We start from the raw sequence: 26,739 nt of genomic DNA, 5'->3' as shown, positions 1-26,739 counted from the left end.
AAAACAGTGACTACCAATCAATTATCAATCAAATTTGAATTTCACAGCTCAGCAGGCAATTTTCACCAATTGTCTCTCCATATTTACTTTAACTCATTTCTCACCACTTCCACATGGGACCACTATTTCTGACCCCAACAGAACTCTTTAGGCTTCATTTATACTTTTGCCGTTCACCATACTGGAACGCCATTTCAACCAAATTCTATTTTCAACACCCAATTCAGACACTCTTAACATGGGTTTCAGGCAAACCAGGGTGTTTATAAGGCCCCTGAGATTGCAGATGAATTTGTATGTCTTTTGCGGGAACAATTAAGACAGTTTTAATACAGGGTCTGTAACCCAGAAAATAGTTAAGAACCATTGACATAACCTGAAGTGTATGATTCACTTCACTGTACCACTGTTCCCTGCCCTTCCCAGAACCTGTGATTACAGAGCCTCTTCTTCTCAGAGGCCTCACTGTACTCGCTCTTGCTGCAGCTGCTCCCGCTGATTGCCCCACAGCCAACTGGAACTTACTCTGGGTCCAGAGCAACTCTGACCACAGACAGGAAGTACTTTTGCTTCCTAAGCCCCCATATTCATCTATTATTTCTCAGACTAACCTGAGATGTGGTTTGCCAGGGTTTTCTGACAACTCTACCTGGTTGCTGGTTACCTAAAGTTTTGGGTCCCTCCTGAACAATCATGCATATGCTCCATGACTGGAAGTTCCCTCATTCCCTGGCATCACTGCAGTTGGCCTTCTGTGCCATGTCTATCTCCATAGAACTCCTGGTTTTCCACTGTTAGGTTCTGTCCTCATTTTTACAAATACTGCTACTTCATCTTGGGCTCCAATAACAATAACGTTGATGCCAATAAGAACAATAACAAGCATGCAGTGCTTACCTACACTAGGCCATATATCTAATGTTTCATATGCACTGCCTCATTTCTTCCTGACAACCGCCTTACCTGATAGACATTTTTTAGCAGGACATTCCATTTATGGTAGCTACTCTTTATTGAGCAATCACCACATACCACACGTTTTGCTAGGCTATACATACATGTAATCCCCAAGAACATATGGAATGGGTTTTTTAATCTACAATTTTTAGAAGAGGAATCTGAGAACAAAGATCCTCAATGACTAAGTTCACTTAGATAGCAAATTGCAATTAAATCTCGGGGTCTGTGCTCCCAGTGCCAGAGTTAAATAGGCTGGTCTGTTCCTCAGATGCCTGCCTCCCTGTCCCACCAGAACCTATGGTCCTGATAGGCAAGTCTCACTGATCCTGGTTTTTGCCTCATCGGATTGTTTCTGGATATGATATTCATGTACTGAGTGTGTCCTAAAGTACTTGCTTGTAGGTTGCATGTGTTCTTCAGTTCCTTTGCTTGTTCATTCATTAATTTATTAGTTTATTCACTTGTTTGGCATCTACTTACTGGGTGTTCATTCTATGCTAAGTCTTACTCAAAAACTAGGGAAACAAGATTGGAAAACCACAGCTTGGAGATAAACATGTAAGTAAATATGGTGGTCTAACAACAACCGTAATGGAAGTAAGGAGCCAAAATTTATGAGTCAAGGTAAGCACATAGAAGCTAGCACTTGAGCTGAGACATAAAGGCCTTTCAGTCAGAGACAAGTGAATCTGGTAGGAGCATAACGGCAAATTCAGAGAGCCCCAGTGGGTTGGGTAAATGCTGGGGGTTGGGGCAGGAGATGAGGGGGATGGTATGGATAAGGAACCAGATCACTGGGGAGCCTACAGACCCTGCTGCTGAGTGTAGGTTTTCTCCCAGACATAGGAGAGCTTCAAGGGAATCCTGCCATTACTCCATTATGTAGAATTTATTTTAGTAGAAAGTAGAAACCACATCTTCTAGTTTGGGAGAAGAATGTTCCTTGTCATGCCAAGCTAATGTTACTTGCGTAATGGAGCCCCAGTACTGCTTGCTGGGTAAGAATTTGTAATCTCCTAATACATTTGTTTAGCAAATGCCCAGAGACATGACACTATAACACACTCTACCAGGTTTAAAATGTTCTTTAATTCTTCCTCTTTACTCAGCCTGAAACACTGAAGGATGGTTAGCTTGAAAGACTTGTCTGAAAGGCTTACTGATTCTAAATGATGTGTGACATTATCAGGGATTAGTGCACACACAACCATCCCTGAGCTCGGAATGTTTACCTCCTGTGACGAATATGATCTTTACCCCATAAATTCAATCTGCTGACTTGCTCCTTTACATGATTTCTGATTAGAGTTTGGAAATCCTTTAGAAAGTGAGAGTTACTAAAAGAAAGGACCCGGGGAAGTTTTAGGACCATGCACCTTATTTCATGTTTCTTAATCAAATCTGATGCCTGCAAAGTTTTATTGAATTATGTACTCCTTGGAAGAAACATCTACATTCTCTGACTTTTGCATGTTTTGGCCTGTCTCAGAATTCACTCTGTGCAATCTTTCAACAGACTGGGACACTACTCCTAGTCATCTGCATCCCATACTTGCAGGTACCTATACCCTGCCAAGAGTGACATATAGCATTGTAACTCAGGAGAAAAAAAGAGATTATCGATAAAAGTTTTAATCCATGACCCACCTCTCCTTTCAACCCCAAACTGTGGATGCTGAGAATGGGGAATTTGCTCTTTGGAGTAAAAGATGGTAAAATACTTTCTTGCTTTCAATGTGGTCCCTCATCTTGGAGTTCATTATTTCTTTAAACATCCTTAACTGTGGCTTGGTAATTTTACTTTCTTATGCAACCTAAGTACAAGCAAAAAGGTGCTTGGGGTGCTCCAAGTGTTTGATCCTAAGCTTTCATGTGGCCTCCTGCCTCTCCTTGCACTGGCAGGAGATGAAAGGAAACCAGCTGTTTTCTTGTTAAAGATCAAGGTGATCAGGATGGCGACTCAGGACCTGGTCATGATCGCTGCAGGGAGAGCAGAGGCTGGGCAATGTTTTTCCATTAGGCACAGTATGTCAGATTTGTGTAGCTGTCAGAAAGTGTATTTCATTTCATGCCTATTTGTGATTTCTTTGTTGTTGTTGTTGCCAGGTTTAAATTCCTGGCATCACACTCAGTAAACTGAATGAGGCTATTATTAGTAGTCTATCCCAATTGTAAGAGAATGGCTAATATCTCAGATTCTTACTATGTTTCTGTGTTGCTCTTCACACCCTTATTTTTATCCTCACAATAATACTATGAGATACAAGGTGTTATTTCCATTTTACAGAAGAGAAAATCGAGACACAAGAATTTAAGTAACTTGCGTCGATTATATTGCTCATAAATGTTAGTAGAGCTGGGATTTAAACCCACACAACCATGCCAGGACTGCAGTGAGATCGGAGAGGTTCCCAAGGGCATAAAATTTAAGGAAACACTCCCTCACAGTCTCCTATAAGCTCAAACCTGAGAGTGAGTGCCTCCTTAAATCAGGTATCCAGGGTAGTCTTTGCTGCTTGCCATACCCTAGGTCCAGCCTTGCTCTGGAGCCTGAGTAGTGTTAAACCTCAGGCATACTGCTTCTTTTGTTCTCACCCTTATGGATCAGAGTCAGCTCTCAATGGGGAAGCAGATTAAACAAACCATGAGAGGGTTTGTGGGTGCTGAAGAGACCAGCAGAGATGGAGCCAAAAGTAGGATTCCTCCTTGCTCTTGGCTGGGCATTCTTCTCTTTTAATGGCTTTGTCTCAACTCAGCCTTCTTCAATACGGAGGGCAATAAAGATATTCTTCATGTGAGAGGTAAATTTCTGCCTCCCATAGAGAAAACATTAGAGCAGCAGCACAGAGTAGGGTGTGTACTCAGTTAAGCCTTGTTTCATTTTATCAAGTCCAGACACACCCTGAGATATATATTGTCGAAGATAATCCAAGGATGCATGTCTATGAGGAATCTCAGGGTTTTAGAACAGGATCTGATGAAGAGAAGTCGAATACATCAGAGAAAAGGAAATTGTAGGGAATAGTCCAGGATCCCAGGGTAATCACGAAAAACTCACCTTCACCAAATACCCCGTACTCTTTAAAATCTTTTAGTACACTTGGTACGTTTTGAATAGACTGGACTTTTCTGGTTTGCTGACAAATGGTAAAATAATTATTATATTAGGACAAAGAGGTCCTTCTCTTCAGTCCTATACAACCTAATATTTAAGAAATCACTGGAATTATGGACTGATAATGTGAGAACTATCCCTGGTACCCTGTAGTGATGGGCCAACCCACTCTTTGTCTCAATGGGGTGTGGAATAAGCCTATGAACTTATGAACATATGTGGAGGAGAGCCAGCAGCAACTGAGACCATAGTTGAGATGAAGGGAGGTGAATGTTATGATCTGGTAGCTTCTTTGAACTTCTCAATATCACACTAGAAAGTTCCTGGTCAACAGTCTTTTATCAGTGAAATCCCAGCCGATTGGCTGATAATAGTTTCTCTTCTTTTATAGATATCATGCCAACAGAGCCATGTGGGAAGACCACACTAAATGAACAAGTCAAATCACTATGGTTAGGAAAGAACTGGGCCATGAATGAGTAGCACTTGCCTCTTTGATTAGGTTCATAAACCTGGGTCCAAGGCGCCATGGCTTGTGTCGATGACACTGTAAGGAGCTAACAGTCAGCTGGGAAGCCCGATGAGAGGCAATGGCCACCATGTACACTGCATCATACATCAGAGCTGCTTCAGTCTGTGGAGGAAAACACACACCACATCTTCAATTCCACCTTTGTTTCCCTTCCTTTACCTGCATATTCATTCTACCTGCTTCCTTATCTCCTGTTTGTCTGATTTCAACAGCTATTTATTCTCCAGCTGAACAGTTTTCACTCTCCGATAGCTATTTTTCTCTAAAATAATACCTCATACTCCATAGTAAATTGGAGTGATAGCTCTGCTTTGTTTTGAGTTCTTAAAAAAAAAAAAACCCACACATTAGCCACGAAAGACTTGATTCAGGGAATAAACATTTTTGGAGCACTTTCTATGTTAAGCATGGTGTTAAGATCAACTGCATTGAGTTAGAAGCTACTAAACCTCAACATTTCAATATCAGATTTTGTTTCTCAGGACTTATACCTATTTATACATTTATTTACTTGTTTCTATCTGGTGGAAAGAAACAGCTGCTAACAAAACTAATAGGTAATTTCCAAATAGGGATACTTTGTTGGTCACTTCCATTTACAGGAGTCAAGAAGGTTTGAGCTGTGGAATCAAATCTAACAGCACACTGTGGAAGACCTTTTGAAACACAGACCTGTGTAACTTGCTTGGACTATGCCTACTTTTGTCAGCATTTGCTTTTTGGTAGAGAGTGTAAGTAGTCCTTGCTTTTGGGCATTGAGCATCTCATTCTTACCCTCCTCATGAAATTTCTCTCATTTGCAAAATTTCACACAAAACTGCTAGCATTTTATAAAAAGTATTGCTCTATGGTTTTCTTCAAGGATAACATTGTATATAATACCTTCACATTTTAGTTGAGGGTTTTCCCTGGAACTTCATTTGAAAATCTCAACAATCTCTCCAAATCAACAGAACAGATAGATAAAACCACTTTGGTAGAAAAACTGACCCCCAGACAGGATAGTGATTTGTGTAGGGTCCTACATATAACCGGTAATTGGTAGAGTTAAATCTAGAATCCAGGTCATAGATCAAAGATCATTATGTTTGTTTGTTTGTTTGTTTGTTTGTTTGTTTCCCCGGAAGTCTGTTGATTTGCTCAACATTTACTATGCACTTAGTGAGAGCATGTCTTAATGGAAGTGGAAAGAGAGGGTAAGGGTTACTACATCTCACACTTTATCCATCTGTGAGTCCGGAGATTATCCCCACTTTAAATCTGTATCCTGTGCAATCTCTATCTTTGCATTTTCCATATGCATTTATGGTGACAGCAGTTTCTCAATAAGAACATGAGTTTTGTGAATGCAGAAATGTTCCACTTCATTCTTTAGTCGATAACACAGTTACTGGCACATAAACGATACTTAAAGTTGTTTAATAAATGTTTGCTGAAGGAACTAATGTTATTTCATGCCTCAAAATAAAATACATTTTTATGAGAACTGTATAATTCCACAGTGTTAAGATGTACTTCTAAGATAAATTGTTTCACTTATATGATTGACATATAGAAGTTAGGTTGGTAGTGGTGGTGGTGGTGATTGTTAAAGCTTAAAAATGTTTTGATCATTTCAGCTCAAAACTGGTATATAATCAGTTTCATAGATGAGAAAACTGAGGCTCAGGAAAATTAGGTGATTAGTTCAAGGCCACTCTGCTAATCAGCTGCCTGGCCAGGGTTCGAACCCGTGACTATCTGATCCTAGCACCCATGTTCTTCACTGCTCTGCTATGCTAATTTGGTGTAATTGAAGGAGAGCAATCCATTGGCAGAATGAGACTTTTTGAAAACTCACTCAATAATAACAGTGACTTTTATCAAGTTCTTATTATATGTTGGGTACTTCTCTAAATACTTGGCAAACACGGAATCTTCACCATAACTTTTACTCCTTTGTGGGTAAAGATATGACCAGGTTAAATGGCGTCCCCAAACTAGTGGTGGGAAGATCAAGATTCAAACCCAGGCATTTGGTGCTGGGGTTTATGTTTTCAACCATGAGGCTGAGCTGCCTCTGAAGCAAGTATTCGTCTGATGATTTAATAATTAAAGTAATAGCTCAATTATGGTGACTGTTCATGGACAACTTACTACACACCAGGCACTGTAAGCATTCTACACATGTCATTGCCTTAAATTATTGAAATGGTGCCTTTCAATAGGTATTGTCTCCATTTGCCAACAGGAAAATGGAGACTTGGAGAAGGAACTTTAGGAAATAACTTTGATAACTTGCCTAACTTACTAGGCAAGTGAGAATTTCAAAGCAGGATGTAAACTTAGATTTTGGAACTCATGCCCTTAATTGCTATCCTATTGGGACCTGGCCCATTTTAGCAGTGGAATATACTTTTTTACAAATTTGTATGTTCATTCACTAATTGACTAATTGAAAGATTTGATAGAGAAGTGTGAGGAGTGAAGTTTGGATCTAACTTTTCTATAAGCTGGGCTTAGGAAGGATTTGACTTCCTTTGTCAAGGTTGCCTCCACACTGGGCTGGGTAATAACATGACTCAAAACAATGGGCCTGATCAGTCCTTTTCAAATTCAAAGAAGAAAACCATTTATTCTAAAACCACACTTCCCTTTGACATGCAATATTTTCTTAGATGGAGGAGACATGTCTCTACCGATTTTATAGCACTAATAAACCACCCCTGAATTTCCTTCCCTTTTTAGTTCTGTGCTGGAGACTAGCTTACTGAGCAGCAACTCTCAAGTCATTTTAGGTAAATATAAAAGAAATTGGCCTGTGTTTCAGATTTTATTTTTCTGAAGGTGTTTATGTTCACATTTTATTTATATCAAAAGCCTGGATGAAACCACATTACTCAGTGCCCCTAGGAAAATCTCTTTACCACAACATGGATCATGAAACAAGCATATGAAAAGCAGTCTCACACCATGTTTTGGTTATCAAAACAGGGGGCAATGAAGGGATAACTCAGCAGGGCTGGGGTGCTCACACTGGACGTATTTCAAAGAAAGAACTGGCTCTTGACTAGCTTCTGAGAGATGACATCCGAAACCTTGGACTGTCCTGCCTGATCATAGTGTTTCTGTATTCTCTGGGATAATGGGCAATGCTAGACAGTTTAACAATATGATTTAAGGGTGAATGCCTATTTTTGTTGATCTGGGGCCCTGGGCCATGCTGTATCAGTTTGCCCTCTGGGAAGGCTAGAGACTGAGTAAGGTCAGCGACGGGGATGCTCTGTGCCTATGTGACTGACTGACACCAAGTCTTGGGTGAGCTTCCCTGGTTGGCAACACTTCACACATGTGGTCCCACATCATTGCTGTAGAGATTGAAGTACTGTCAGTGCAAATTTCCTGGGAGAGGACCACTAACAGTTCCCACATAGTTTCTCCTGGACTTTTTGCCCTTTGCAACCTTTTCCTTTGCTGATTTTAATCTATATCCTTTTGCTGTAATAAACTGTCAACTACGAGTTTAACAGCTCTTCTGATTTCTGTGAGTCCTTCTACCAAATCATCAAACCTGAATGTGGTCTTGGGGATCCCAATGCAATCTAGTGAGGACTAACAACAGGATATGGCTTTATAGACTCCTTACATTTTGCTGTCTTCCTGGTATGTAACATTGTTGGAAAAAACTGGAGGAGATTGGAGTTCTGAAGGAAGAACTTAGTCTTTGTGGAACAAATGGGCAAAAAGTATAGATTTCCCATCCTCTCTGGAAATTCAGAAATATTCACTAACCTGACACTGATGGACAAGGCAGTTTTCTAAAAGAGAAACCTTCCCAAATAACACCCTTCTCTGTCATTTCCTAAATTTACTCTCTCACTGATTCCTCTATTAAAATCCTAATATCTCAGCCACAGCATAGAGCTAGTAGGAATTTGTCTCTTAGTATGAATTAGCTAGTTTCCTTTGTGGGGGTGGATGCTGCCGGGGAGCCAAAGTGGTGGGAGAGGCAGTGAACATCCTGAGCATCCAGGATGCAGGCAAGAGCAACCCACAAGTAAACTGGGGTTTGGAAGTGGTCTGGGGAAGGTAGCAAAGATATAGTCAAGTACTCACAATCTCAAAATTCAGTAATTAGGGCAACAACTGTAGAAAATCCAGTGAAACATGGCACAGAGGTTGGCATATTATAATTTCAACATGCATTTTTCAGCTTTTGAGAGAGACAGTGAGAAATTGGGAAAAGAGGACCATATGTCTAGTTGGAAAACACACCCGGGTGATTCCCCTGGTCACACAAGGTCACCCAGGTCCCCGGCAAGGGGCTATCTTGGGCTATATGCACAAGCCAAGAAACGTGTCTCTTGTAGACAAGTAAGGATTCTGCCTCTGCATTTCAGAATCTCTTTTGTTCCTTATTGACTACAAACTGGCATAGCCGCAGGTACCATCAAGTAAATTCAATTCTATGTCCTGGAGGTTTTGTATATATTATCTAATTTAATCTGTAAAGTAACACTGTAAAGGATTATTACACAGATTTACAGATAAGCAAGTGGCTCAGAGAAGTTACATAACCTAGTCAAGTCATTTATTTATTCAGGGGACATAGCTAGTACTTAATCTAGGCTTTCCTCATCTGCAAAGATCTTGCTTTTTCCACTGAATTCCACAGCCTGTTGTCTTTCATCACGGGAGCAGCAGGGGACACTCAGGTGGACACTCAAAGGTGCCTCCTTGGACCATGATTATAGGAAATGCTCACATGTAACATAAGGCTACTGACTGAACTTGATGCTGTGAATGCATGTGAAGAACTGGGAAGGCCAATGACAGATCAACGTTGTGTTGTTTCTATGATTCCCATGCACTATTGAATCACACACAGTTTTTGCTCACAATCAGAGAGGAATCCACCTAAAAATGGGCCACTCCATTATCCCAGTCTATCCAAAAGCCAGTAGATTGAATCAGCCCAAGTGCTAAGAGAAATTTAAACGTAGTGAAAAGAAATGAAGTAGATTTTGTAAAGTTACTCCAAACTTCTACTGAGTTAACACTTCAGTTGATAAAACACTTTCTTTTTTTAATCTCAAGTTGTTTTAAATATCAAGTTTCACTATTTTTGAACTCTATTGACTCAGTACCAGGTTTCTTAATTAACGCAATTTTAACCCTATTTTAAAGTCAGTATCTTTTTTTCTTTAATTAGATCTATGGATCTTAAGTCTGGAGTCAAAATTTTTCAGCTTGGACATGATTTTCAGATTTGGATATGTTTTGACATATATAATATTATTTGAAGATATTATTAGTGTATGATGTTCTAAGAAATTTTTAATAGTTAAAAATATGAAAGAGGAAATTAGATAAGTAGGTGGAAGTAAAAACACATGGGTATTTTTAAACATATTTTTAACAATTTCTATATTATATATTCATACAGGCATCTGTATATGTATGTAGCACACACAAAAATATAACTATAAAGGGCAACAGGAAAATTCGCCTTGGAGTGTAGTGGTATAATGCATATGATTTCAGAGAACGCAACTCTATTCTAGTAATGGCATTACTTAAATATAAATAGCGGTTAGTTTGCTTCAGGATAATCTCTGTCTTCACTACGCATGCCTATTTTCTATCTACAGGAACTCTCTTTGGACTTTTACAGACTTATTTCAGGGCTATATGAATATTTTTCATGTAACATCTTGGTCTTAGCAGAAACTCAATTCCTATTTATTTAGCATTAGTTCCCTTATTAGATACATATTTATTGAAGGCCTGCTTTGTGCCGGGGCTTTTCTAGTGCTGGGGATAGAGCAGATCATAAAAAGACAAAACCTCTGTCCTCATAGAGTTTATATTCTCGTAGGGGAAGGCACTAAGCAAACAAATCGAAATATAACGTATGAGGTCATAGGGGTACAGAGCGAAGGAAAACAGGCCGTGGGAGAGAGAATAACAGGCCTCTCTGCTGAAATGCATTCAAACAAATGGAAACAGGGGAGGGTTTTAGGCAATGAGAGCCACAAATGCTACAGACATGAGAAAGAGTGAACCATGAGATCTGAGGAATGCAGACCCAGTGGAACTGAAACCACGGGGCTTTTCATCAGGAAGGTAGGGAAGAAAATGGTTTGAGTATAGAGGCAACCTGAGAACAAAGATTTGTTAGATCTGGGCCCCGGCTTGTGGACATGGCATGTGCTCTCTTGATTCAGAGATTAGTCCACTGGATACCTTTAAACCTACCCTTTAAACTCGCTGTAACTCAGTTTCCACATCCCCAAATTGGCCCCCTTTACTAGAAGCCAAAAGGAAACTGTGAACTGCAAAATGGCCTCTTTGAGTGAATAAAGGTCAATATTACTTCATGGGATCAATTTCAAACTGTATCTATTTTTTTTTCTTTTTATTGTGTCTGTATGAGATGACAGATGCTAACTAAACTTATTGTAATTATCATTTCATAATATATGTAAGTCAATCTGTTATGCTGTATACCTTAAAGTTATACAATGAAGTATATCAATTCTATCTCAGTAAAACTGGGGAAAAACAGATTTGCGTGGGATCCGACTTCGAGTGGGTTCTGTGTTCTATTTTTTTTGACTAGTATAGATGTGACCTGATATATCTACTCTCCTCATGTTTAGTGCCCTGGTGAGCCCTTCTCTTCTGCTCTGATAAATCTCCATTTCCTTTTTTATAGTTTACAACAACAACAACAAAGACTAGAAATCCTTTTCTTAGGTGAGATGACAGTAGTAAACTTTAGGCAAAACAGGACCTTTTCCATCCATTGGGACTTGGCTCCATCATGCTTTCTGCCCATGGGATTGCCATTTGCCCAGGACCCTGGCAGCAGTCCTGGGGGAGTAACAGCACCCCATGCTTGGCCCGAATTGGTGTGACTTGCGTGGCTCTATCCTTGTTCAGTGATTTTCCTCATCTCATTCAATATGTATAAACTGTCCTGTCAGCTAAGTATAATTGAATGCAACAGATGCTTTTTTTGGTAAATTAAGCCATACTTATGATGACTATTTAATGTTTGGCATGAATCCACATGCTGTGTTAACAGATCCAAACTGTAACTTTTTTAGTGGTATATACCAAGGACAGGTAACAATTATTGGAGATCTCAGACTGTGGTAGAAATCTCATTGGGAGGCAAGGTGGGTGGACAGAGGGTTTGAGCCATATTTGAACTCACTGGAATTACAAATCTAAGAGGAAGAAGAGAGAAACAGGTGTATTAGCATACCTCTCTGTCTCTGACTCTCTCTCTCTCTCTCTCTCTCTCTATCTTGCCCCCTTCCTTTTCAGAAGGTCTAGTATTTCCCTAGATATTCTTTACTTGTTCCTATTCAAAGCAATGTTTCAAATCATCCAAGGCTCATTTGTATCAAGATGTTTCCATCATTATCTCTCAGAATACTTTGTATACTTTACAATACAAACTTCAGGTTTGAAAAACAGTCAGGAAGCTTGAACATGGAATCATCCAGAACCACTTAATTCATTCATATATTTTTTCTATTCATTTGTTTCTCATAAAAAATGGTAGAAAAAGAAAAGAAATCCCAAGTTCATTTCTCTGCAAGATGATCAGTTATCGGTAAATTGCATCTTAAAAGCAAGAGTGTTTCTCCCGATGATGGGAACAGAGAATGAAATACTATGCCAATTTCAAATGCTATTACCTGCCCACATTCCCAGTATCTTTCCCTTTAGATGACACGATTCCTACATAGAAAGTCTTTTAAAAAAATTTCCTGCTCTTTTCTTCATCATGCAGGGAGCTTCATTAAAGAAATAAAGCTAGGGGAGGTGTGTTTGACAACGAAAGACAAATGATGTTAGTGAGAAGCTCTCTGATGAGGCAGTTTGCAATTTATCTGCTCAGCAGAGTACCTCTCCCCTGTCAGGATGTGGGCCTGGCATCTGCTTTGAGAGGAACATATGGCTGGTGTGAATCACTGTCAATGTCTGCAAAGGTGTTCCTGTACATATCCAGGCAGGAAGAATGTGGACACACCAACAGGATGTGAATCTGGCGTTTTTCCACGTGTGCACTGCTTGCTGAGATGTGACAGAAATGAGGAAGGCAAACTGGTTCTGCATCACTCTTGTAGGCAGCTTGCTCCTCTTCTCCTGCCCCCCTTCCAAGGCCACATTCCCAGGCCTAAAACTCTCTCCACTCAGCCTTGCTTTGGTTTCTGATTTGTCTCCATTTGGCTGACAGTGACGGCTACTCCTGTTAACTTTTTTTTTTTGGTCAAAGGCACATACAGTCAGAAAGCTGAAAGCAGCAGTTTTTGATAGTAGCCCTGCATAGGCTTTCAAATTACCTAAAAAGTTTACTCCTTCTTTTCTCATTCAAGTTAAGGCACAGGTTATAATACTTTCATGCACACTATAGAAGGCATATGACATTCTTAACCTAACCCCTAAAGGAATGCAAACGTCATCTCAAATGATTTTATTTTAAGACTACTTACTGTCATCATGCCATCCAAGAGGCCAGTCTCCGGCCTGGGGGGGGCCTGCAGTCTCTCCATGGACCACTTCTCAATGATGGAGGACACGTGAGGATTGTCAATATTAAGCAGCCGAAACCCAGTCATGTTTACACCACTGTACCTATAGAGCTCCAAATCTAAAGCAAATAAGTCCTGCACAGTATTAAAAATGACAAAAGGAGAAAGAGTTAACATTTTCAGTGTTCTTTATGAGAAACAGAATAATGATTGCAGAAGCAACAGGTAGATTAAAACTAAAATAGCTGTCCTCACACTGCTTCATGAAAAAACATTTCCCATTGTCCTTCCCTTGCATGCTGCCTGAGAAACTCTAAGAGTGAGCAGTTTTCATTTTCCTCTATTTTTTGCAATACTATCAGAATTTGGATAAATCAAGAAGAGGATTTGGCTGTTAATAATTAGTATGCCCTTGGGCATAGGTTACAATATTCTGAGAAGTTAGAGTTCTATTTCTAGAATATGGTGTTTGGGGAGTTGGAAGGAATCTTTGTGCCCATTTGGTCCAAAGCTTTTATTTTACAGATGAAGACTCTGAAGTTCTGAGTGGTGATGCGACCAGTCCAAGGATGACCCAATTGTCAGCGGCAGTACTGCTCTTCTCCAGCACTTCTTGCTGCCTCAGATCTTGTAAAGGAGATGAAATTTGAACTTGCATATGCATGTGATAGGAAGATCACTTCCAGAGGGAAAAAATTACCATTCCCTGGCTCATTGACCCATGCCCCATACAATGAGGGCATGAAGAATGTTCGCTGGACGCAAAGTCTGAGTCGGAAGCGAAGGGTTCTCTTCAGAGACTAAACTGGAGCATAGGGTTGTGTGAACACGAGTATCATAACAGTAGAACTAATTCCCTTTCAGACAATGTTTCAGGAAGAAGAGTTTAACCCACTCACATTTTCCATTACAGATGAGACCGAGTGTAATCCAGAGGTTTATGTTGATGCATATTTATTTTGTTAAAGACTTTATTTATTTATTTATTTATTTATTTATTTATTTATTTATTTTTATTTGAGACAGAGAGAGTGTGAGCGGTGGGGGTGGAGGGCAGGGACAGAGGGAGAGAGAGAGAAGCAGACTCCCCACTGAGCAGAGAGCCTGACTAGGACCCTGGGATCATGACCTGAGCTGAAGGCAGATGCTTAACCGACTTGCCCTTGTTGATTCGTATTTAAAATGATATAAAATTTCAACCTTCTTCTTGTGAAGAAAGGTTTGACTCTAACATATGTCATTAAAAATACCTCACATTTTGAATAAACCAAACTTTCAAAGTAACATTTAACAGGAAGAAAAAAGAAAAACTTCCATAAAAATTTCCGAACAGTGTAACTGTTTTATGGAATTGCAGTGCAAATTAGTACATGATCAGTGATGACCGAGGTTCCTAAGGAGAAGTAGCTTCAGAAACACCTCATGATCTGTATTTGCAGAAGATATGCACAGATTTGTTCTTTTGAATAATTCTTTACACTGCTATCCTTTCCCAAGATAATGTTGGATCAGACTGTAGAGCTTTAAGAGGGCAGATCTGTGCTCCTGGCTCAGTATCAGAAAAAGAGTACTGCCTTCTCAAGTGTTATATTTTTCCCCTTTGTAGTACATAACTTTCTTTCTTCTTTAAGTTTTATCAGTACTCATGGACAAGAATGGTAAAAATATAAAAAGCAAAACATGGCAGAATGCAGATAAAACCAAAGGAAAATGCTTAAGGAAGTAAATTTAAAGAATAAGACCCTAAAAAGAATGATATCCTTTAACATCCTCAATGAATGGAAGGAAAACTACTCAAACTACAAGAAGTCAGAAAATTCCAGGATACATATGGGATCCCTCATGGACTCCACAGTACATAATGCAGTGTGCTAAAATGAATACCATACATAGGTGCAAAATTAGGTTGGCCTACAAACTGAGGTTCCTATGCAATATAGAATAGGGAAAGTCCAGGGTCCGATTTTTAACATCTGCTTGTCAATGAAGGATGAATAAAGAAGACTGTGAGGGCAAGTTGTTTGTTCCCAAATTGTCTCCGTGAAGACGAGACTTTTCAGGTTTCATTGTTCGAATTCTTTCTCAAATTTCAACAAAACCAGCTCTTAAGAGTGTGCACAGCCAGGAATGATAGAAAGTTCTGAGGCAGGTGTCCATGCTGCCTTGAGCAGAACCCAGGTGTTCACGGTGATGGGGGAAGGGCTGTACTTGTGACCTGACTAAGATGCTTTGGAGTTCTCAAGGGTTTCTTCAAATGTTCTGACAGAAGCTGTAATTAGGATGTCAATGAGGGGGAGGGAAGATCATGGAAACTTTAGTTCAAGATTTTCTGCCCTGCATCCCACTCCCTTGCCCCAAGCTCTGGAACAGTGATGATTTTGGCACCTGCCCCAGTACACTGGTCTCACAGTGTCCACTGTAGCCTCATGCTTCCTGAGATACTTGAGTGAGGAGTGGAATTCACTGCTTCCATCAGTAGTATGTATTCAAGGACAGCTGCCTGGTCCTGGTTCCAAATTCTTTTATTTCCCTTACTCACCAGCTTACCTTGCCAGTTTTATTTGGTAAAATGTTACTCTTAGGAAATTTCCCAGAACCTGGGTAGATTTCATTGGACACACTGTTACAGATTAACAAAGAAAATTGGTTTTTTGTTTTCTTCTCCTGTGAGAAACTGGAGTGTGTGTGTGTGTCTGATTTTTAAAAATTGAATGAGAGCTATCACATCATTTTGATGTGTTAAATGCCCTAAATCATTCTCCCTTGATATGATAGTCTCAAAATTTAGGATGTTATGGTTTCTTTTGAACTTCTTAGGCTCAGAACCATGATTTTTTTTTTTTTTATGGTGAAAAATGTTCACTGTGCAAAGCATCTCCCCTGCTCCTTTTCTTGATGATCTTCAAAACACTTGACCAGTGACCCCTGGCTAACCTAGCTATCTTATCTACTGGACATAAGCAAGTAAATCACAGAAGATCAAAAAAGCCAAGCATACACTTTAGTGTGCCTTCTAATGTATGTAGAAAATGTAGATGATTCTTCTTTATGACTAGTTTGCACATTGACAGTTCCTGTTTAATGAAAGTATCATTTTAATCCCTTTCCAGATGCACATGCACTGATGCTAGTTAAAAAAAGAAAAGAAAGAAAGAAACTGCTGTTCAGCATTTCTGGATTTACAGGATTCTTAGGAAAGTAAGATAAATCTCCATGACACTATCCTGCCTCTGGCACTGGTGGGGCTGACTTTTGAAATAACTGGAGACGTTTCCTATAACAAAGAATTCATTTCCACCTGAAGTGCTTACCAGGGTTGTGAAAAAGTAGTGATAGTACTCAGTCATCATGCCCATGAACAGAATCTGCAAAAGAGAAATAAGGGGAAAGAATCAGAAACAGAATTATAATAAGAAATAGATCATTAGCTGGGCAACTGCAATAGCTTGAGGACACAGAGCAGGAAGGCGCTTTGGAAATCCACAGATTGAGCCGATCAGAAACCTGAGACAGATCAGTGGCTGATGAGGATCCAGGCCATTAACCTCCATCCAGTGTTCTTTCATTAGACTACGTTCGATCTTCATTGAAGTGGTAGGTCTAATTTAAATGTAAAAAAATTAAAAATAGCTTATGTGCAACAAATTTAATATTTGGATCTGACCTTAATGACAGTGTTTGCTGTCCTTATTGACTAAATGTCTGATGCTTAGATAGATATTTCATTGATCTCCTTAGCTTTAATACTTATCATACTGCCTCGGAGAAGAACTCATTAAATGTTGAATTGCAATACTGGTATGTAGATATATTTAAAAGAGGTTTTAGACATATGCATATCTCTGAAGCCTTTCTCCCTACTGCTTTCCCATCTTATCCCACAGTGTGAGTAGGGGAAACGAGGATTTGTTTATAGATAGAAGGATGGGGACTGTTCTTGTACAAACGTCACACTGCCTCTTAATTTTGATCCTCAGTTACCTCTTGGGATCGTGACAGTTGCAGACATTCTGTGCGTGTTGTTTTCACCTGGTAGGGAAGGGGGAAAAGAAGGGAAGAGAAAGGGCAAGGATTCTAAGTAGAGTATGTTTACTAAAATGTGATCTTACTTTTAGATTCCTGGAAATGGTGTCCACTGAGAAGAAACAGTTGCAGATGATTTGGAGATAAGGAAAGTTTTCTGTATCTTCTAAATCAAGGGTGTCACCTTCCTTGGGTCGGGGGAGGTCAGCAAAGGACTATTTGGGTGCTGTTACTTGGTATTTGTATAGAAATAAACAGAGAAGTCTCAGAAATAAAATTTCCAAGGCAGTTTTCCCCACAACTCTGATAAACTCTGAATGCAAGTGAGAGTCCCCTCTGGAAGTTTTAAAATCAGATATTCTTGACTCCATCACAGAGACAGCCTGAACTGGAATTTCTCAGAGAAGAGCCTGGGTTTCTGTATTTCACAACAGTGGTTGAGGAACACACTCCGTGGAAAACATGTCCACTCACACCAAAGAACAGGCTTTCACAACTTCAACTGAAGAGATGGATTGAAAGGTCTCAGGAAAGACAGCAGCATGTTATCAGAGGTCCTAGAAAGTTCCTAAGATATGTAAACTCGAATAATTTTGCGTGAGAAGGGATACAGAATGAAGAGGGTATTCCAAGACAGCACAGGACACACCAATCCTGCCCTTCTTTTGCCCTCTCTGCTAATGTGGAGACCAGAGGAATATTTAGTGCAATTGTAATGTCATGAAGGTAAGATAAATGACAGGAAACTCTGAATCATGAGCCCACCGCGTGTAAGTCACTCCTATGGCGATAACAAGACCAGGCACACAAAAGAATTTTAAAAAGGGTAGAATTGCTTTAGGGCCATCAATAATGTTTAAAGCCATGCATAGTGAGGTCTTGTTGGCTGGTCTCTTACATCAGCGGAGCATAAAGAGCTAACCTGCCGGGGTCAGTCAGGAATCCAGTTTTTTGCTTTAGATATTAGATAGTGTAATTGCAGCCAAGACTACCTCTTCAGAGAGGACGGGGCAAATTTTATGTCAAGATAGAGAGCTAGACACTAAGATTTAAAATATTGTTTCTGAAACTGAAAAAGAAACAAAAAGGCACCTGAATTTTTAGCTTTTCATTTGGGCTGACTTTTCTTTTAATATTTGGTTATGGAGACATTTGGTCACCAATTGAAGGCATAGGCTTCTCCCGCGCTTTTAAAGCAACCATTCAACTAATGCTTCTTATTATTTTTTACCTCCTGGAGGCAAATATTCTTTGATATACCTCTTATTTAATGTTAGAAAAAAAGTTATGAAGATGCAGTGAATATTCAGCTAACGGGTCTACTTTTATTGCAGAAAGAACCCTTGGGTCCTCTGAGTATGCCTTTCATTTAGCACACTAGAAAAATCTCCGTTCTTGACTTTCCTGCCTAGTTCCTGGGTCAGTGCCTCCTGGTTCTTCCCCCAAACATCTTAGAAATGGTAATTAAGAAACAGGTAGAGTCCAGCAACCCTCAGTTTTTTTTCCCCGAGATTAAGAATTCCTCAAAAACTAATGGTGTAACGTGTGGTGATTAACATAACAATAAAAAAGAAAGAAACAGGTAGAGTCATGAATCATTCACCTGCCACCTTTGTGGACTCTCTAGGACATGGGTGAATGAAAAGCTTCTGGGTAAGAATAAAGTCAGTAGCACCAAAAGTGATGATTTGAAAACAATTGTCCATGTGAGAGTCTGTGGACTGGTTGGGGCCAGCATCTCTGTTGTTTAATAGTAGTATAATTTATAAATAAAACTATTGCATTCACATGATGATTTTCTCTCTGCATGTTGGTATTTCCACTAAAAGTCATTAGGGATTAAGAAAATGTCACATCAAGATAAATGTCAGTTTTTCAAATAAAAAAGTATAATCATGATATGGGGAGTTTTCTAATCTTTGCAAAACTGACTTTTTCCTTAGAAAAACTACCTTCTTTGAATTTTGATAGTGTACTTGTCTGCCAGACTAAGCGGGAGGTGCTGACCTAGGCAATGTATACTTTACCAAGGCAGTATTGCTAGAAACTAGCTCTGGCTATCTTTAAATCCTTTTTTAATAGCACAAAACACATCACATCACACACACTAATGTGTAATAAATGTGGCCGTCAATACTATTTATATTGATGGGATATTATCCTTCATTGCTTCCACTAATATGTTCTTTTAATAATGGTTGTTTCTTAACAGAATTATTCTTATTAAATAACCCTTGACATCATATCATTGACTTAGACTGATAGACAGTAAAAAATCGAGCCCTTTCAATAACATTACATATCTATAAGAGGGATAATACTGAGTATCTACTACTCTTCTTGATTTTTCAAGACCCATAGTTTAGACATAATTTGTGCCATTGCCAATTTCCCAGCTGGAAGGACAAATGGCAGGATTGCATTTCCTGCCCCCTTGTGTTTGGGTGGAGCCATGTGCTGGTTTTGGCCAAGGAGGTAGGAAAAATACTGACTTAGGTCATCCTCTAGAGATTTCACCCTGATAGATGACTAAGGAGGCTATGAGGACCATAGCAAGCTGTTTTTGTTCTGAATAAATACAATTTCCTGTTTCATGAGTACTGTAAGGCATGTAAATGCTCTTTTTATGACTTTGTTTTGAATGCTGGAGAGTTGAAGGTGAAAATTGTGGGTTCTCCTTTAGCAACAAGAATACAAGGTATATATTCTATGTGTGCCAATGCCATTCAGCTTTGTTTTTCTTATCTAATTTCCCCCTTCTTTCCAACTCCTCTCCTTTTTTTAAAAAAAAGTATTTATCACTTTGTTTCAAATGTATTTTCTAGACTGAGTTAATTCCTTGTGGAATAAATATATAACACATAATAAATAATTATGGTTAGGAGAAGCTGAGAGATCTTTTTCTCATAAAGAGGGATGAACTGTTCAGATCTCATGTAGCTGGGCTGGGTTAGAGTAGCAAAAAAGGCCTCCAATAAAATAATATTCAGAGTTAATCATACTCTATGTTCCTGCAGAATCAGTTATAAGAACTCAAAAGAGACTGTGATGGTTAATTTTATGTGTTAACTTGACCAAGTCAATGGGTGCCCAGATTAAATATTATTTCTGGGTGTGTTTGTGAGGGTGTTTCCAGATGAGATAAACTTTTGAATTGGTAACTTAGCAAAATAGATGACCCTCCAATGTGGTGGGCATCATCCAGTCCACTGAGACCCCGAATAGAACCGAAAGGCAGAGGAAGGAAGAATGCATCCTTTTTCTTCCTGCCTGACTGCCTGAGCTGGAACTTTGCTTTTCTCCTACTCTTGGACTAAGATTTTCACCACTGGCTCTTCTGGTTCTCAGGCCTCCAGAATCAAACAGGAATTATACTACTGCTTTACTGGATCTTCAGTTTGTGGATGGCAGATTGTGGGTCTTCTCCTCCTGCACAGTCATGTGAACGTATTCCTTCCTCATAATAAATCTTTTCATATCTGTCTTCTATTTGTTCTGTTTCTCTGGAGAACCCCGATTAACACAGAGAACAATACCAAAAGACTAAATGTCTTGATACTTTGCATATGTATGATATTCCATGCTATCTAGAAAACATAATCCTTAAGCCAGCAAGAAGAAGGGTAACTCACGCTTATTTGAAGAATTTCTCTGAATTATACTATTATGGAAGTGCCACGTGACTATTCTGTTGTTTCAGTGGCTTGAAAATAATTAACTATTTTCTTCCTTTTGTAGTTAAAATGAATCATCAGAAGATAAAATAAAACTCATTGGCAGTTGACTCTCAAAAGGACAATTCTAATGGTCCCACTGTTATCATTATACCCTGATACATAGTTATTGTGCATTAACAATGGCGGCCCCACTTTGGCCCATCTGCTCTCTGGAGCTTTTATAACAGAACACTCATGACCTTGTTGACAGCAGCATTGACTTTCCTTGGTGTAGTCCTGTTGTTCTTGGCAAAGATTATCTCTTGGATTTAGATGGGTTATCACATAAAACCTGAGCAACACAAAGATCATGCTTTAGTTTGTCTTGAGAGCCTGCATTCAAGTCCAGATGAAGATGACCAACATAGTTTGTGGATTCTAACTTCTGTGGTTGGTCACACAGTTGGCCTACAAGATACCTGGAAAGTCTCTGGGTAAAAGTCTTCCAATAACATGTCCTGGTATCTCAAGAAGCCTGCACCATATTTCAGCATGATCATTTTTTCAGAAGGCAATGCAGTGCTATGGAGGTAGTAACAAAAAAAAAATTCTCCACAAATTCTCAGCATCCATTGCTAAGGGCAAGCCATATGTCACAAATAATTGGCATACACTGCTATCATAATAGCAGAAACTTAAAATGGAATCTGGAGTGCTCCTGAGCAATTTTGAGTATTCTTTTAATATTTATAAGGGTTTGCTTATTACTTTCCATTGAAAAATAGGTGCCTTAGAAATTTATATTGACTAGCCTAAAGTGTATTGCCCCTTTGATAGCCTTCTCAATATTAGGATAAATTCTCAACCATCAGACATGGTTTTTAGTCAATAATTTCAAGCGAACAGCTTCCAAATGTATGACATGCAATGTGGCTAAAATAATGGTTTTACCTTAAGATAGAAATAAGTTATTTCAGCATAAGAATAATCTTCAGGAAATCAGTTGAACGATAACTAGTTTCAGAGCAGTGATTTTAAGAAGAAGGTTTGAGCTCTAGGGTATAGCTCTTTCTCACCTGCCAACTGTGGTAGTGTAGGCTGCATCTACACTATCCTTTGAGAAGGATGCTTCTTTGGCAACACACTTTTTCATGTTGGCCATCAGTAGAACAAGCTAGGTGTAAGTAGACCTTGAGATCAGTGTTTATCATTGTAAAAAAAAAAAAGCTCACGCAAAATAAGTGATTATAACCTATATCTACAAAGGTAACAGTGAAGTGCATAGAAAATAGCATTAGGCGTATAGAACTCCTTATGGAGTAGGCTAAATAATGGCCCCATAAAAATGTCCACATCCTAATTTCTAGAATCTATTAAAATGTTACTTTATATGTGAGAAAAGAACTTTTCAGATGTGATTAAGTTAAGGATTTTAATTTCGGGTGGGGTGTGGGCCCAATATAATCACAAGGGTCCTTATAAGATGGAAGGAGGGAGTCAGAAGGCAGAGAGGGTGATGTGAAAGTAGAAAGAGGGAAGGCAATTGATGTGGGGGCCACAAGCCAAAGAATGAGGACAGCCTTGAAAAGGCAAGGAATTGGATTCTCCCATAAAGCCTTCAAAAGCAATGCAGCCCTGGAAACACCTTGACTTCAGACTTGCAACAACTGTAAGAGAATACATTTGTTTTGTTTTAAGGCACCACATTTCTGAAAATCTGTTATGGCAACAATAGGAAGGAAATGCACCTCATTTACTCATCTTTCTGTGATCACAGCACCTGAGACGGCACAACTTTGGTATAGTAATAACAAGTGCATGTGTCAAGGAGAAGAAGTGTTTGAAGTTGAAAACTTTCTAAATCTTTCTGTATCTCTCCATTCACATACACATGCTAACCATGTGTACAGTTACAAGTCCCACACAGAGAGAGTCTAGGGCTTTTCCTTCCACTGGAAGATGGTGTTATGCCATTGACAAACCCAGGCCACTTTCCTCCTGCCTCCAGGAGAAATGAAAGGAAAGCAAAGGATATTCCACAAAGTGTTGGTGAATGAAATTGTCATACTCTTTGGGAGTATCTTTCAATCTTAATTTCTTTTAAGCTTCTCTCTCTAGAAGGATGGTCAGGAGGAGAAGGGAAGCTGATGCTAATAGATATTAACAAATGGAGTGAAAACCAATGAGGTTTTGTTTCGCTTCAGGAGATAATCCCACTAGAAGAGCCAGATTGCACCACCCAGGTGCACGACAGAAGAGATTATGATATTTAAGGGATATGCACTGCTGACAACAGAACAGGAGAAAAGATTTCCCCTGGCAGAATGAAATAGGCAACGCTGCCAAAAGGAGAGAGTAAAGATTTTGGAGGATTACATGAACTGAAAGAATAAACTCTCTGCAACATCCAGGGAACACTGGTGGAAAAATGATGTTTAAAAAAGAACACAATGGAAGAAAATTTGAACAGCAAAGTATTGAAAAAATCTACACAAAATACTGAAAAAATCTGGAAAGTTAAAGGAGAATAAAGATGTTGAATACATTGTAGTCTTTTTGCAATAAGCGACTTTCATAATGGTGGTAATAAAAACTAGACCTCCAATTACCCGGAAGATAACTTTTTGAGGCAGAGATGGGCATGCAACCATTAAATACTGATCTTGCTGGTCTCATGAGATATCTATAGACTAGTGAAGTCATCGTGAGTCTGGGTCCTATTCTTCAGCTTTTCTGACTTTTTATTTTGTCAATTGATTTAATAACTATCAGGTTGAGAAACTATATGAGTGTTTCTCAGTGTATTAGCATCTCCAAAGAACTTTTAAAAAACACCAATGCCTATACCCCATCTCTAAATATTCTGATTTATTTGGTCTGGGGTGTGTTCTAGGCATTGGTATCTGTTCAGAGCTCTCCAGGTAATACTCACATGCAGGCAGACCTGAAAATCACCTATGTATTTAACCAAACATATTTTTAAGCTATAACAATAATGATCATAGTGACTGTTTTCTGAGTGTTATAAAATGCCCACTGCTATAATAGGTTTTGTTTTTGTTTTTGGGTTTTTTTTTTTTTACATACTACTGGAGAGAAGGTGTTTTCCAATTTATAGATTTGAAAGACAGAGCATATTTATAGCAGTTGAACCCAGCTTTGATTTCAATCCTGGGCTCTTTGTGCTATATTAACTTATTAATTGATAATAGGAGGTATATGTGGCAGGAAAAGTCAATCATTTTTTAAAATATTTTATTTATTTATTTGACAGAGAGAGAGCACAAGCAGGGAGAGTGGCAGGCAGAGGGAGAGGGAGAAGCAGGCTCCCTATTGAGCAAGAAGCCTGATGCAGGGCTCAGTCCCAGCAACCTGGGATCATGACCTGAGCTGAAGGCAGAGGCTTAACTGACTGAACCTCCCAGGTGCCCTGGAAAGTCAATAATTTGCACACAGTTCTTCTGGACTTTGAGAACCCAAATAAAAGCATATGGTTGTTTGGTGAGACCAGAGTTAGAACCACAAAAGTTGGAGCTTTATTATAAGGAATGAACCCATCAAACCAAGAGAACTTGATAAGCTGCCCATGTAGTTTCTAGGGAGTCTTCTGTGCAGAGAGCTGAACCTAGCTGTACAAGGTTGTGCCTTGGATGGTGTTCCAGTTTCCATGAGGACCCTCACTCACTCTTCCTCCTTCTGTCAGGATTTCAGACCTACATTGCTATTTCATTCCAATATCTCTTTAGATATTAGAATTAATTAGATCCTAATTTTGAATCCCTTTGGTGATATTTGGGAAGACCTTTAATCTCTTTAGTGGAGTAAACTTTCATCAAGAAAGGACAGTTTATTAAAAAAAAAAGGTAACAGGTTTTTTTTGTTGTTGTTGTTGTTGTTAAAATGTGCCATAGACATAATAATAGATATTTTGTGTGCTAAGTGTTATCATGGCAGTGGGTACAAGGTGTGGAAGGCTTTGCATGACACGTGAAATAATGTGTCGTTTGTACTTAAGGCAATGTGGGTGTGGTGGTCGGGAACTCAAGAATTTCAGATGAGAGGAATAAGGTCACATATTTTATTTGGAATAACAGTTTTTGAGGCTACCTGGATGCTGGATGGGGAAAAAGGTGGGGGTTTGTGACAGAGCAATCATTTGTGGTGTAGTAGAACGATGATGATAGAGATGGAGAAAAAGAGGTTGAATCTGAGACATATTCAGAAGCAAAAGCTATAACATTCGGTAACTCACAAATAGGAAGGGTAAGGTAGAGTCAAGTGAACTCCTAGGTTTCTGGCTTGAGCAATTGGTTGGTGTTTCTGGTCACCAAGACAGGGGCAGGAGGAGAAAGTGGTTGGCTGGAGGAAGAAAAGGAGGAAGATGTAGTGTGTTAAGTTTGGTGTGGTGATTTAATGACATCAGGCAAGATATGACAGAGACTTGGGAAGTCAGTCTGAGAAGGGGTTTGGGGACCATTGTTGTGACAAAGTGTAGGAGATAATGCAGTGACAAGGTTTGCAGTGCGAAACACTGTATCACTCTTGTAGTTTTGCCTAGGCACAATACCACTGATGATATTGATGATGGTAATCTCTCACACGTGGGATATTTCATGCATCAGTGGTAGGCTTAATGCCTTATAGGCATTGTCATGTTTAACTTCTCTCAGAACAACGTGAGATATGTACTATGACATTCCCATTTTACCGATGTAGCAAATAATGAATTACAAGGTCCTCTGCTAAATGATCTCATCCAATACACTGGAGTTTTTCATTATATTTTATTCCCCCTCTGTCTTGCTATAGTCTTTAACACATACAAAACATCTAATACATGCTAGCTGAATAAATGGTGAAATTTACATCCTACAGGGTCACCCTTAAGCAGAAAGGATTTGGCTAATAGTCCTGGGGAAAGTAGGGTGGGAAGATTCTTTTGGTAAAATCTTGCATTTACGAAGCATTGAAAAAGCTGATGTGGTTAACATAGCAAAGTGAGTTTTAACCTACTTCAGTCTTCAGGCTTCTTTAGAGAACCTGATATAAGCTATGGATCCTTTCTCCTGAAAAAGGCACGTTGAGGGGAATGAACATCCCCAAAATTTTGAATAAAGCTGAGGTTCACTAATCCTGCTAAAGGTTTAAGACATGATTTGATGTACACATATTCAAATTATTTACATGATTTCTTCTGAATTATCCCCACTTCTATTGCAAGGATAATTTCCCTTATCACCTTTTACAGCCAAATTCTGATATAGCTGGAATTAAGCATTACAGTATTTCTGAGGCATGCATGTGATTTTTATTACCTCCCAGTTCAGATAGAAACAAATTTATACCCTTTTCCAAATCTACTGTTTGGAAGTTTTTGCGAGGATGCAAACAGGCATCCTGTGCACTAAGAATATGGACACATTGCAAATCCCTTCACTACATTGTTAGTTATCCACAGAGCTCAATTAATTCTCGTGCATATTAAGGAATATACCCATATCTATGAACCACGTCTTACAACCAAAACTAACTCTGTGCTCAGGAAATGTAAATAGATTTTAGTCTCAGCCTGAGAGAAACAATTAGGATGAGAATGTGCTGCCAAAATAATTATATGATATACTACAAATTATCATCAGTTAAAATAAATTGAGAATCATCATTATTACATTGTCAGGATTTAGCCAAAGTAATGAACTTCCCATCAATTAACTGTCTCAAAGACTACCAAAGGACTCTAGGAACTTAAAAAAAATGAACTGCCTAATTATTTCCCCATTTCTTTGAAAGCCTACTAAGTACAAGGCAACGTGCAAATTCTTTATGTTCAGACACTGGGAAGAGGATTCTCGATCATTTCTACGCATGGAGGCTCAGAGCAGAAGAGAACCTTAGCAAGATTAGAATCCAACAATCCTATTTTAC

General features: G+C 39.1%; 1 protein-coding gene across 9 annotated transcripts in view; it reads right to left on the bottom strand.

Moving 5' to 3' along the window:
* GRIK1 (glutamate ionotropic receptor kainate type subunit 1) overlaps positions 1-26,739 on the bottom strand; it is a 364,878-nt gene that overhangs the window by 90,689 nt on the left and 247,450 nt on the right. For all 9 annotated transcript variants that reach the window (XM_025867840.2, XM_025867857.2, XM_025867847.2 and 6 more), the window contains exons 5-7: positions 16,447-16,500; positions 13,097-13,270; positions 4,566-4,709 (exon numbers count right to left, since the gene is read on the bottom strand). In XM_025867840.2, coding sequence (XP_025723625.1) covers positions 4,566-4,709; positions 13,097-13,270; positions 16,447-16,500 — 372 coding nt within the window. The remainder of the gene's footprint in view (positions 1-4,565; positions 4,710-13,096; positions 13,271-16,446; positions 16,501-26,739) is intronic.

This window comes from Callorhinus ursinus, unplaced genomic scaffold (assembly GCF_003265705.2).
Source record: "Callorhinus ursinus isolate GAN/ISIS: 27379988/994484 unplaced genomic scaffold, GSC_fseal_2.0 scaffold1, whole genome shotgun sequence".
NCBI classification, from domain to species: domain Eukaryota; kingdom Metazoa; phylum Chordata; class Mammalia; order Carnivora; family Otariidae; genus Callorhinus; species Callorhinus ursinus.
This window is presented reverse-complemented; position numbering and strand designations above follow the sequence as displayed.